A 14,543-nucleotide genomic window follows, 5' to 3' on the forward strand; every position below is an offset into this window, starting at 1 on the left:
CCGTCTCGGCCTCCCAAAGTGCTGGGATTACAGGCTTGAGCCACCGCGCCCGGCCGCAATGCCTGTTTTTTAAAGATCAAATGAACACAGTTCTGGAGCCTACACGAGTAGCTGTTTGACCTTACTCTGTGTATTAGGGCTGAAATTTCAACACTGTTTCTCTGCTGATGCCCTATGGGATTTGGAGCCCCCACAGCCTGATTTTATTCCTAATTAACAATAATGAACAGATGACATACTTTTCCTTTGAACACCTCTGTCGGGAAAATGTTCAATCAGCAAGAGCTACAAGCAATAGACAAATTCCCTTTCTCTCACCTCATTTACATACTTAAGTACACAGAGACTCTCCCTGCCTTTAGTTTGGGGGTGCGGTGGGGAGAGAAGTAGGTCAAGTCATTGAGGCTTTATGTGTTAGGTTTAGAATGTGGTGAAGGCTGAAACTTATGGCTCCAATGAGAGTTTCCAGAGCAATGTGGGTTACTTTCATATTCATCACACATAAGGCCAATACCCTCCTAGCAGTATTAGTGTAGTCCTACATTTAGGCACAACTCACAAAATTGCAAAGATACCTATAATTGTACCCATTAAGAGACTTAAATAGAAAATATTATGTGCTATGTCATGACACTTTGTTGTTATTTAGTGCATTCACATTGAGGGTCACGGAATCTCTGGAATTCCATGTTTAATATAAGGAATATCATGAAACAATACACTACAAAGACTCATTGGTTTCACACTGATAGTTGGGATTTTATAATCATTTGCAAAAGTTGCTGGGCCAGCCTGAAATTTTCCTTTGTACTAAAGAAAAATGAAGCTTTGAAGTCATACAGCTGGTTCAAATACAGGCAGTTATTTACTATCTGTGTGACTTTGGTCAATTTATTTATAATGCAGTTTGCTCATTGGTAAAACTGAGATAAAATTCATACCTCAATGAATTATTGTGAATATTTAATAAAATATAATTTTATGCTAAATGTTTAGATCAGTGTGTGTTCCACAGTAAGCACTCAGTGCATGCTAAATAGTATTGTTTAGTTACTGTTCTTCTGACTAAGCCAAATAATAGCGTAAGCATGATTTCAGAGGAGGAATTTAACTCTACTTCAGATGATTCACTGATAGTACTTCCAAGCATTTAATATATATTAACTAAAATAATTTTTAAAAATTCAATAAATGGAGAACCAATTTTACCTCCATCAGTTAAGTCAAGTGTTAGAGGTTGGCACAGCAGGAGATTAGAGAGAGACAGAGAGAGAGAGAGAGAGAGAGAGAGAGAATGGTTAAACTGCCAGGGTAGTGGAGATTGATTATCTCTACATTCCTCATCAACTAGGGAGGATTACTACAGGACAGTTTTTTGTTTGTTTTCATTCTCCTAGTGGATTCATCTCTACTCATCAAGTCAGGATGCAGGGAAATAAATTACATATGCTTTTATATAGATATTAGAAATAAAAATGATACAGACAGCAGACAAGAAGCATAACTAGACTCAGAGAAATGATCACCTGTGTGTAGTATTTGAACCTGAAGGTGGAGCTAGCCATTAACAAAAGAAAAGTCTTCCTTTCATAAGAAAATAGCACAGGAAAAATGAATCCATTTCATGACAGGCCTCAGCCCTCAGGCCTCTGACTTTTGTTTGCCTCAGGAGGTTGTAAATGGGAAGTCCCAGTAGAACATCACATGCTTTCACCATTATCCTTTGGGACTGTACTTCATACTAAGCTCCAAGGAGAGCAGTTCTGGAGTGAGCGCCTGCATGACAATGGAAAACTACCAGCAGGAGGGAAAGAGAGGCCACAGCCAAAAGTAAAGCAGCAGGAGTTCACTCATTTCTCCATTCACTCAGGTGTGCATTCCTTCCTCTGTAAACCATTACCATGCATCTAGTAAGCACCATGCTAGAGTCTGAAAATACAGACACGTAAAGATACATAGTATTATACCTTTCAGTGACCTTGAAGAGTTTACAATTTAATGGGCTCTAAGGACATATAAAGACATAGTTATAACTACAGTAAGTAACACAATAGGATTAAGAACAAAGTACTACAATAGTAGTACCAAGAAGGGCATAATTAGTCTTGCCCTAGGGGACAAAGGAAGGTTTCACAAATATATAAAATATATAATCCAAGCCTCAAAGATGAATAAAAAAGCACCAGACTAGGAAAAAGAGAAGGACAGGTAGGAATAAGAGGAAGTAGGAGTACTTCAAAGAAAGGAACAGATATGAACAGAGGCACTCTGGAGGTCTCTTTTTGCTGACTCTCATTATTGGTACATTTTTTAAAACTGTGTTTCTCGGCCTTTAAAATTATTTATGCCTCAAACTTGCAAATCAAACTAGTTGCAAACACTAGCTAGCTAACCACAAAATCTTTGGGGTAACTGGCCAGTCAGATAACTTCCCGTATTTATTTAACTAGAGAAAACGGTTTATGTAGCAGATATCTGAACTGCTCCATAATTTATGCAATATGTGGCATACTAAAGGGTACAGTTGTTTAACTTCATAAAACTTCATTACACAGACAAAAAGGCAGAATTATCCGGTTCAGCCTGATGAGGGACTGTCTCCTGAACTCTCACCTGCATCACAGAAGGCACAGTGGTTAAGCACAGGGATTTAGGAGTCAGACTGACTCAGTTCAGTACTGGTTTTGCAGCTCACTAGCTGTGTGACCTTCATTTCTTCATTAACTTCATGAGTATATTTTTTTCTTTTGAAGTTTTAATGCATATTAGATGGACTTACATATGTAAACTTAGAACAGTTGTGAGATTGTTGGTTGCTTTTATAAAAGCCACGCTCGTACACTGCTTCATAGTTTAAAAACCTTTAAGTGTGCTTTTATACTGTGAGGATTTGAAATATCAGTCTATTTTCTGCGGCTAATGTGCCAGTAGAATAAAGATTATGTAGTAAATTATACGGTACTTGAGGTCAGAAGCCATGCCACATCTGACTCTGTATTTCTAGTGCCTTGAAAAGTGCTTAGCACTTAGAAGAAGTAAAGGAGGTAGAAGAGAAAGAAGGACGAGGAGGAGGAGGAGGAAGTTTTATTAAGAACATGTATTAAAGAGTGAATGTGTGTGAGGTAGAGTGTGGATAGCTGAAGATGAGGCTGGAAAATAAGCCTAGATTGTGCATACATTAGAGGTCCAGCTAAGGAAGCTGGCCTTTGAAGTATTTGCAGTAGGTCACCGGTTCACTATCAGAACTAGACTCTTGCTTCAAGATACCAATCTATAAATAGGTAACACATAAATTGGAAACATGCTGATCGTTAGCTCATATGTGTACCTCTAACCCACCCAAAACACATTTAATATAAACTGGCTTCTGATATTACCCTTAACCTGAGCAGCACCAACCTATTGCCATTGAACATTTTCAGAATACACAGACAGTTTAAGTTGGTAGAACTTCTAGAATCCAAAGATTATTTCAACAAATACTGATTGCTCACTTGCTAAATTCTAGGCTCATGCTGGGTTCTAGGAATACTAAAGTGCACGAAATAGATAAAATTCCCTGCTTTCATAACACTTGCTGCTCGGCATCATGCTGTTCAGTATGGATGAGCATTTGCCATCAAAGTTTAAATACTTTAACCTAATTCCAAATTCTGTCTGATTCATAAAATTGCCAACAAAAAATGGAAGAGTGCACAAAGACTGCAAAAAAAAAAAAAAAAGGAAGTTTTTTGTTGTTGTTGTTGTTGTCATTTTGCCAGTTTTTTCCAGATATATGACTTCGCTTTGTCCTGGAGAAGTAAATTACTAAGTGTCTGTATCTAAATTTTAATAAATAAAAATTAGTTTCTCTTCATATGCTATTAAATAAGCATTGGGAAAAATGCTTGAAGAATGCTATGAACGGGCTTCAAATTGACAGCCTGAACAGGGAGCCCATGCCCATTTCTGACCAGCCTTGCTACCAGGTGAGAGGTGAAACACACCCTTACAGAGCCGTGGGAAAAAATGGGTGAAAGGACTGATAGAGTACCAGGATTTGTGCTTTTTTTTCCCCACTAATGAGCAGCCCATAAGTGAGCAAAATTACTGCTGAAAGTGGGTGAATATTATCAGCCAGGTAAGTCTTGAACTAAAAGAGGTTGAGAGCCACCGTAACTAAACATTTGAAGTCAGAGATTGAAACACCACAATTTTATTTTATAACAATCATTCTGGTAGCAGTGCAGAGGATGGATTAGAAAGGGAAGATGCTGGAGGCAGAGAGATTAGTTAGAAGGCTATTGCAACAGTTCAAGAAGAGGTCATTAAACTAAGGCAATAATAGTGGAATAAAAAGCAAGTAGATATGTTCTAAAATTGCTGTTCAATAGACAAGCCAGTAGCCATATGCTGAGCATTTGAAATATGGCTAATGTGATCAAGGAAATGAATTTTAAAATGTATTTAATTTTAATCAAGTTTGATGTAAGTTTTAAAGATACTCAAACTTTTAAGTATGTTTAAAATAACTTGAGTGTGTGAATCTACTTTCACAACTGTAGATATAATAAAATATAAAATGCTTCTGATGGAAAATTTAGATTCTGAAATGAGAGGTGTTGTAAAGTGTAAAACACACATTAGATTTCAAAAGCTTATTATGAAAAGATAATAGAAAATATATTAATAATTTATATCATTTATATATTAAAATAATATTCAGTGCATATTGAGTTAAAATATATTCTCAAAGTTAATTGCATTTAGTAAAATTAATTTCACCTTTTTTTCCTTTTATATGAGTAGTAGAAAATTTAAAATTACAAACATGGCTCATATATTTCTGTTGGCTGGTATGGGTTGAGAGACATGTTAGCAATTTGATGTCAAACTGACTGGATTGTAAAGGCAAGCACGGAGTAAAAGACGTCAAGGATTTAGCCGTGATTATGTAGATGAGGGTATGGTTAGGAGATGATGAGTTCAGTTGTTAATGTGGTTAAGTTTCAGATGCCTATGAGACACTCAGGTAGAGATGCTGAGTAAGCAGGTGGAAATATTAGTATGGTAGTGAGAGAAGCCTGGGATGGAGAGGTGTCTTTGGGAGTGAGCAGTCGGCACTTATTTGATAGCTAAAAGTCAGAGTAAAATTTTAAGTATATGAAGAGAGCCTTTTTCAGTAAGGCCAAAAGTCTTACTAATCAATTAAGTTTGATCTTTCACCAAACTTTTTTATTGTCTGTTAATAATGAATTTCCATTCTTTATTGGGCAGGAAGGATTTAAGAGATAAAATTCTAGGAGAAAGTACTTTTTCCTCACAGGAAGAGGCCACCATTAAAGCATTTCCTTAGAAGCCTAGTTACAGTGTGATCTTCCAGGGCAGTTGAGCGTCCCCCATTCAGGGCTATGCTTTATTGGCAAAAAGGTTAGACAGTTATCCAGTTTGTTCTGATGAGGGGAGAAGCCTCCTCTGTGTTATCGATATAATAATCCCTAGTTCTAGTCTAGCACACCATCTCCTAGAGTAACTCCTAGAGACATCACAAATTGTTTTCATCAAAAGAATTTTCTCAGACCCCATAAAAGTTATGTCTAGTCCTCTGATTCTAATTTATAATTTGGATTATTTATGTCTACTATTAACTTGAGTACCCCCTATCTATGCACCTAGATTATTTCCTTCCATTGTTTAAATAAACTTGTTCATGTCTAGAGTGGGCCAGCATCAGCATTAATAGGATTCTAATGTCATAGAATCACCATCATCTTGTTTTCTGGTGTTTGGCTGACATATTTGCCATGCTGTTTCTATTTTTTAACCACTACTGCCATGCATTTTGCTTATGGCTTACAGTGGGGGTTTTTTTGTGTGTAATAAAAGCAATTTTCCTGATAATTGTGCAAATGACCCATATTCAGTATGTATTCCCCAAACTAGTTCTTAACCCTCAACAATGTCTTTGTTTCATTTTTTCTTTCATCAATCTATACTGTGTTTAGAGTTGTGCAAAGCCTCCTTAATAACGTGCTTGCATATAGTTTAAACTGCTGCTCATCATTTCTTCCTGAGACACATAGACTGTCTGGATCATAAGAGTGAACATATTGGATATGTTCTAAGTACAGGAGTTCTTAACCATTATTTCTCTTGAAAATTTCATAATAACCTAACTAAGATGCTCCTGGATTCCTAAGCCGGTATAAGATTATAAATGTTTGCTCTTTTAGGCTTCTAAATTATGGAGAAATTGGTTACACAGCAACTAATCACATATATTATAAATTGCATTATAGGTGATCAATAATAATGTGTTTATTTTGCTTAAAATGTTTCTTGAAGGTATGCTTTTGAAAAATAGTTAGTAGCTATAGAAGAAATTGAGGTATAGTCAGTAGTCAGAAAGAATTCAACAAGAAGTTCCTTGTTTTGACAGCCTGGCATCAGAAACAGGGTTTGCTAAAGCCGCTCATCACTGGCTAACTTAGAATAGATTTGAAGCCATTCTGTAAAATAGCCACCACAAAGCAGTGGGTGCAAAGGAGTAGTGATCACAGGATGGAGCAGAATCAATGGACATGATTTTCTCCAGCTAGGTAATGCCCTAAGAATTGTTTCTGCAACTCTTCCAAATAGATTCCCGAGACCTAACTTCTTTCTGCTAGCTTAGGAGGTGAAAAGATCCACGACCAACCCTGAAAACACTCATGATTTGAAAAAAAAAACTGTTCAATGACTGAGTCGAATCTATATAGTGAGAGAGAATGGGAAGAAATCTTTTGAACAGGAATTAGAAATAGAGAGATGACAAGAAGCTCATTTTTCAAAAAAGTTAATACGTTTCACTGGAGTTGAAAGATAAGTAGAAAAATGTGAAAAATGGACATGAAAAGGGAAAGAGATTAAAATGCTGAGGACATTAAATTTTAGGTACAGAATTTGCCTTTACCTATATATAATTGTAGAGGCATCAATGTGTTTTAACAAAGGAATAATAGGATCAAAGAACCAGATTAGCAAATTAACCTGCCATAAGTATATAAAATGGATAGAAAAGTACTCAGAATGGAGACAGAAGGATAGCTGAGAAGGTGAGGCAGCAGTACAAGCCTCTAAGTGGTAAGTATGTGAACTGAGAAGAGGCTAGAAATAGCTGTTTTGTTCTCATTTCTTAAATTTCACAGCAATAGAATTACAGATGAAGAAATAACTCTAGAATTCTAGAAACCAAAAAACATAGAGACTAAATGACACACTAAAGATGATGATCAGTAATTAGAAGTTGAGAAATTGAATTAACTTTCAAGGAAAATGGATGAAGGCAGGAATCTGTATTGATTCATTTGCCTCTCCTACGCCACACATAATAAACTATTTAGCACTTAAGTCAATAGAAACGTGACCATCATTTCTCACATTTTCCCCAAAAATGACTTTTATACCTCAGAAGTTTGGACAGTAATTTTACAACACATGGTGAAAAGGCATCATTTAATCCATCTTTGGAAATTCTAGTCAAATAAGCCACATGTTCTATAATTCATATAAGAATTAGGAAAGCTATCTCATGATATAGGAATAGAAAAAAACAAATAAATGAATGTAAAAGAACTAGGAAAGCAAAACCAAGCAATAGATATACTCCATACAATTTACAGAATTGAATCTGAATACTATATGGCAAAGTGAAACTTCTATAAAATCAGTGAATCTGTTAGTTAGAAATAGCATTTCAGATGGAACATAATTTCAATTCAAGAAAAGCCTGAGGGGAAATAATTAGATTTACCTTGTTGATATAGGTGTGCATCTACATATAATTATTGAGTTAAAAACACATTTCTGAATCAAATCTTAAGAGACCAGTAAGATAAATAATGTATAATAGAGAGAAGCAGAGAAAGATGAGAAAGACTTGACACGTCACCAATATTGGTGTTATTTTGAGACATGTAATATTTACTATAAATACACTGTTTCTAGTCTACACTAAAACCAATGATCAAAAGGCATATTTCCAAATCAAAATCAATTAAGAGCTTGGTTTCAAAATAAGGCTTCCAGCCCAGCAAAGTACAAAGAAGCAACACTTAAGGCAAATATGTGCAACAACTCACTTATCAAATTTGCAATGCTCTTTTATGCTCCCAAGATGAAAGGATTTCAAAAAACACTCTTCACTCATCCTCTCCTCCACCCTCAATGACATTTCCTCTGGTCAGAACCAATACACATGTTAATATTTGTGGTAGAGAATGCATCCACATTTATAGTAACTTTCTTCTGTCAGAGAGGCATTAAATAATTTCCAATTGACATCACTAAACTGATATATGAAGGGGTTTCTCTAGAAGTGACAACATTGGTAAAATTTCTAGATATATCTCATAAAATATAAAAACGAGCTCAATTTTTGCTTATTGCTTCTAAGAAATTATTTAAGCCATTATCAGTTAAATAATCCTCGACACGTCAGTAACTTAAACATGTCTTGTGTAACACTTCACAGTTTGCAAGTTATTTCTTTATATTTTTTATCTTAATAATCTATTATTTGTTAACTGCCCATACAAATACTATACAAATAAGAAAGTTAAAACTGTAAGGAAAAGAGATGAAAAAATAGCAAGACAGAAAAATACCAAGAAATACCAGTCACTTGGCAACAAAATATTTGCTATAAATCATCTAAGTTCACTGGAACTCAGCTAGCTTGTTCATTCATTCATCCAACAAATATTTACTGAGGTAGTTACTAAACAGCCAGCTCATTTATTTTTGCATCCACAGAGCCTAACATAGGCCTAGGTCATATTAGGTGCTAAATAAATATTTCTGGAGAGGCTTCTAGCATGTACTGAAATAAAAGATGAAAAGTTACATTCCTGTATTATTTTCCCTTTCTTTTCTCTTTTTCATTTCTTTTCTTTTTTTTGGTTTTTTTTTTTTTTTTTTTTTTTTTTTTTTGAGACCGAATATTGCTCTGTTGCCAGGCTGGAGTGCAGTGGCATGATCTTGGCTTACTGCAACCTCCACCTCCCGGGTTGAAGCGATTCTCCTGCCCCAGCCTCCCAAGTAGCTGGGAATACAGGCATGCACCACCACGCCCAGCTAATTTTTGTGTTTTTGGTAGAGATGGGGTTTCATCATATTGGCCAGGATGGTCTCCACCTCTTGACCTTGTGATCCGCCAGCCTCAGTTTCCCAAAGTGCTGGGATTACAGGCGTGAGCCACTATGCCCAGCTATTTTTCTTATTAATCATCACCATTATTATAAATCATGTTCTCTGCCATCAGAAAATTTATTTCTATTTGTAAATAATGGACAAATATAAAATAACTAGAGAATAATTCATGATAAAAGTGAACTACAATAAATAAGGCAACTATTAACAAAAAATAATCATTCATCCAACTAAAATTTCACCATAGAGTTTCTTTAAACCACCAATCTCCATAATCAATTCTTAGTTGAAGATGTCTGAAAACATCCTTTAAGACTTGAAGCTTCTCAATAATATGGCTGCTTATATCAAGTTCTATAATTTTTCTGTATTGTAATCAGGAAGCTGGAGGACTTTCTCAGAGTTATATAGAAATTAAAATGTCTGTCACTTTACTTGACCTGTTAAATAATTGAAGATCTACACTCATCCTAAGCCACAGTATTTTCAATATATAATTCATTAAAGCTATTAAATCTTTCAGAAAATATTTATTGAGCACTATTATTCTAGGTACTATACTAATTAATTGCTCTTCACTTCATGTCTTATCTTCCCCTCACCCCTTCATAAAATCTTAAAAATTTCAATAGTAATATTATATGACTTTGAGGTTAACAGTGGTAGCATTAATATTAATATGACAAAAAAATTCATCTGTCACACTGGGCCCCCTAATTCAAAAACCATTTTATTCCAAGTTGTTACGTTTTTAAGAGTACAGTTAATCAAACTTTTTTAAAATCCAACATTTTTATTCTGAAAAATTGGATGGTAAACCATGTCAAATATTCAAATCTTCATTAAAATTATATGCCAATCAGATTTTTAAAATTATCTAATTGAAATAGCATTATATATTTCAGCAATGATGGAGCACATCTTAATGAATGCAATCAACTTTCTAATTTATTGGCTCACTCTATCAAATAAGGATGAAAATAAGACTTTTTAATCTGATCAGTATATAGTTTATACTTCGCTGACTTTGAAGGCTTACACACAAATTTTCCTTGCAGTTTAAGGGATAATGACTAGGTCTAACTTTTACAGATAAAAATGTATCATCGATAGTATAGCACCAATTAGGTTTACTTCTAAGTCAGTTATATTCACAAACCTAAATCATACAGCAATAATCTAAAATTTATAAATCTTATTTTTCCTTTTAAATTTCAATCATGAAAGAAGTAGAACAATTTATTTGGGAAAAACAAAATGGACTCAAGGGTACCTAAATAATTTGATAAAACAGCCTTTGAATATTCTCAGATCTACATATTAAGAACAGTTCTGTTTCTATCACCCACAGGCATTATCTTGTGTCCCTTTGCACTTTCTTTGTTCCTTTCTTCCCTCCCTTTATTTCGTACTTTCTTCTTTCTTTCCTTCCTTCCTTCTTGCCTTCCTGTCTGGTTTTCCTTTTTTCTTTTAATTTCTAATTCTTCTTTCTTTTATTATTCCATGCACCCAACATTTTGGGAAAGAGCTGCAGGTAAACTTAGGTAGTAAAAAGAAAACCACTGGTCTTGTGTTAATTTTGATTATATGTTTAAAACATAGAAAAAGGCCAGGCACGGTGGCTCATGCCTGTAATCCCAGCACTTCGGGAGGCAGAGGCAGGCGGATCACCTGAGGTCAGAAGTTCAAGACTAGCCTGGTCAACATGGTGAAACCCCGTCTCTACCACATATACAAAAATTAGCTGGGCATGGTGGTGGGCACCTGTAATCTCAGATATTCCGGAGGCTGAGGCAAGAGAATAGCTTGAACCCGGGAGGCGGAGGTTGCAGTGAGCTGAGATTGTGCCATTGCACTCCAGCTTGGGCAACAAGAGCGAAACTTCATCTCAACAACAACAACAACAACATGGAAAGAAGTGACTTATCTCTATATAAAAGATTTGTTGAGTCTCTAATGTCTAATCACCTCTTCTAGGCAATGGGAGAAACAAAATTTTACTTGACCAGATTTGAAATAAGACTGAGTCCCATTAGTTGATAAGGAGTGGGTAGGGCTGACACACAACAGTATTTGGGAAGCCCAGGAGGACATGGTTTACCAGCAAGGGAGATTTTGAAGATACCAAGTCCAAGAGAAAGGGTGTGTAGAGACGTGCACTGAATCCAAAGAGAATGACCAGGCCAGACCAAGAGAGGAGATTCAGAAAGAAGAAGGCCTTCACAGTGCAGCTATCAGAAATCCATGGCTGGTAAAGGAGATATGGAGGTTATTGCACTAGAATGGATGCTGAGAAAGTCAATTATTTACTTATGATAGGACCCTGAGACCACATTTGACCAGCACTAGAAAGAAATACCTATTTTTGTAGTCTAAAACTTTTTGACCATAAAATAAACAACAGTGGTTTGAGTAATTCAATAACATAGCCCCTTGTGACTTGAGAGTGATCATTGTAGAACCTTTTCTCAGAGTAAAAGTGTAATTGGTTATGGATCAATAAGTAATTTCTTTTAGAAGGAAAAGATTCTTGTTTTCATTTTTATTTATTTATTTATTTTTTGAAGTAGCAAAGCTCTTACATCAGAACTGAGCACATACATTTTGAAAGTTGAGATTGCTCTAAGCAGTAAGATTCCTTACCGTACTAGTGAAATGTATCTTAACTGACCATTTATTTATGATGCCATAAAAATCCAGATGCTCTTAATTTTGATTGTTAAAAATTTGCTAAAAGGCACCTGAAATTACCTTTCTAGGGTTCCCCTTTTGACAACTACATTTTAAATTGAAATTTTACTATGGTCCAATAATGGCTGTGCTGAGGGGTTTTGTTGTGTTTTTCAAGATTACCAATGAATTCAGCCCTTGTGGTCAGTGTAAACTCCTACACAGCTTATTGGAAATTCCAGAATTCTAAGACAAAATTAAGATTAAGAAAACAGTTTAATAAAAACAGAGAATGAAAAACTTGTAAAAGTTTGTGCTAATGTACTTTGGTGTTTCATGTTTTTCTTAATTATTTTAGAACTAGTACCCAATGGCCACATTCTAACAGGAAAGAACATGATGACCTAGTCAAATGTCCTTTGGAGCGTGAGTACTGATAGAAAGAGAACTTATAGGGATAGACAAAACAAAATAGAACAAACTTCCATGGTTGCTTAATGCATGGGAAATAAACTGAATCTCAAGGATAAAAAAGAGGATGGGGAGACTTACATGCTTCTTCTGAAATCTTCTAAAAGATACATTTTAGACCAAGAACTATGATAATAAGAATCCTTTAGAAAAGTTTTTGAATGTGTGACACACTATGATTTTTTGGATATATCAATAAAATATTAATACCTCTTAACAATAAATGACACTGTGCTTCTTTACAAATAATGTGAGAAAATGAAGATTTAAAGAGTTTCAACCATACTCATTAATAATTTTTAAAATGCAGAGAAAGAAGAGAGGTCCCTGAACCCTAAAGTTAATTATGGCAACTTGCAAAGGAAAATGAAGCTTTTCATTCATGACTACTCTTTGCCATCTATTACACGCTGAGTAAATTACTGTGGGAAGCTTACAACTTAGAGAAAAGAGAATGGGCCCAGGATGTAAGTGGTAATTATGAATCAAAATATATTTTCCTGACACTTATGTATCAAAATAAGTACAAAATGGCACAGAAACAATCTTTTTGCCATCTTCTTTCACATCCCCAAATACCTTAAAGTATCCTTTCCTTCCTTTTATTTCATGTAGCTTCAGATAAGTACTTTCTCTAGTGAGCAAAGAAATAAAGACAGAATCCAGATCTTTGCATGTCACCAGTATTACAACCTCCTGCTTCCAGCCAGATGGTATGGTATCTCCTCCTGGGCAATAACTTATTTTATTCATTTGGCAAGTCTGCCTAAAGACACTAAAATCACTCCAAAAATTTTTTAAAAATTATTTTGAACACAGAATTAACAGGAATTCACACTCCAAAAAAAAGTTTACATTGCAAAGAACGTGATTAACAACAGCAATAGGTATGTGGTCTTATTTCCTCTAGATTGTATTCATATTTCCTATAACAAAGTACTGGTTTCTGGGGGAAGGAAGCGTCCAAGAGGCAAAATTATAAATTCTTTGCAAAAAGTTAACAGTAAAAAGTAAAAGCTGAATCTTATCCAAAAAGTACTTACTATATGCAGTTCTAGGTAGTCACCCAAGCCTGAAGAACTGTCCACTCGCACCAATACTGCTTCTTTCTGAACAGTGCTAAACCCTATGGCCAGTCTGTCTGCTCGTGTACTGGGTCGGTCATTAGGAGGCCACTTATACGTGATTTGTCCACCACCTTTGCTAAAGATATACGTTGTCCCAGCTGGAAAACAAAAACCAAAACCAATTAGTCCAAATACATCAAGTCTGCACATTAGCAAGGCATGTTATATTGATAGTACAGTATCAACTCTACACACAAAACTATGGCAAAGCAAATTACAGATTTCAATCAAATGTGCTCAGGAAAGTGGACTGAGTTGTTTTAAAAGAAATAGAGAGGTAGCTCAGTTTTTAATACACTGATTAAATTTACCAGCAGGTGTCTCAGAACAAATAGTAGGTTACTGTGTTTCCCATGGAGTTGGACAAGAATGGAATGGAATGAGGCTTTATTTCTTCCCGCCAGTTTTTAAGAAAGAGTTTCGTAGAAAACATTGACTGGATGCTTACAAAAAGCAACAGCAACATATATCAACTTGGTATTGAAGCAGGAGCTGCATGCAGATGTGACAGGGTCATACAGCACCGTGGAGAAAGTCGCAACAAATGTGCTAGGAATATAACTTTTATGGAAAAAGGATCTACTTACATGTGACAGATAACTAATGGATGAACAGTCACAAGCCCCAGTAGCCATGTCAAGAAAATACAGCTAATAGATCTCATCCCTAAAAGTCAAGTTTTACTTAACAAGCAACATCTAGTAGCTGTCAAACTATTCAGAATCATAAAAAGACCCTCATCCTCTGCCACCCCAAGGTGAATACAAGCCTTATAGCACTGAGAATCATGTCACGGACTCATTCTGTGAGTGTTCAAGTTTTACCTTATGGTGGTCCTGTCAGTAAATTATCCAGCTTAATTGAAAAGAGTTGTTTTCAAACAATTTATTCAGCATTTGATATAGTTTGGCTCTGTGTCCCCATTCAAATCACGTCTGAAATTGAGATAATTTCAGATCCTCATGTGTTGAGGGCGGGGCCTGGTGGAAGGTGATGGGATCATGGAGCGGCTTTGCCCATGCTGTTCTCATGATAGTGAGTTCTAACAAGATCTGATGGTTTCATAATTCCTTGACATTTCCTCCTACACACACTTCTGTCTCTCCT

The 14,543-nt window shown here is 35.5% G+C and overlaps 1 protein-coding gene across 32 annotated transcripts in view; it reads right to left on the bottom strand.

Moving 5' to 3' along the window:
- Positions 1-14,543, bottom strand: part of NRXN1 (neurexin 1) — a 1,145,126-nt gene that overhangs the window by 319,189 nt on the left and 811,394 nt on the right. For all 32 annotated transcript variants that reach the window (XM_031655576.1, XM_031655575.1, XM_031655556.1 and 29 more), the window contains one exon: positions 13,353-13,534. In XM_031655576.1, the coding sequence (XP_031511436.1) occupies positions 13,353-13,534 (182 nt within the window). The remainder of the gene's footprint in view (positions 1-13,352; positions 13,535-14,543) is intronic.

The sequence above is a fragment of the Papio anubis genome, chromosome 14 (genome assembly GCF_008728515.1).
Source record: "Papio anubis isolate 15944 chromosome 14, Panubis1.0, whole genome shotgun sequence".
Lineage (NCBI taxonomy): Eukaryota > Metazoa > Chordata > Mammalia > Primates > Cercopithecidae > Papio > Papio anubis.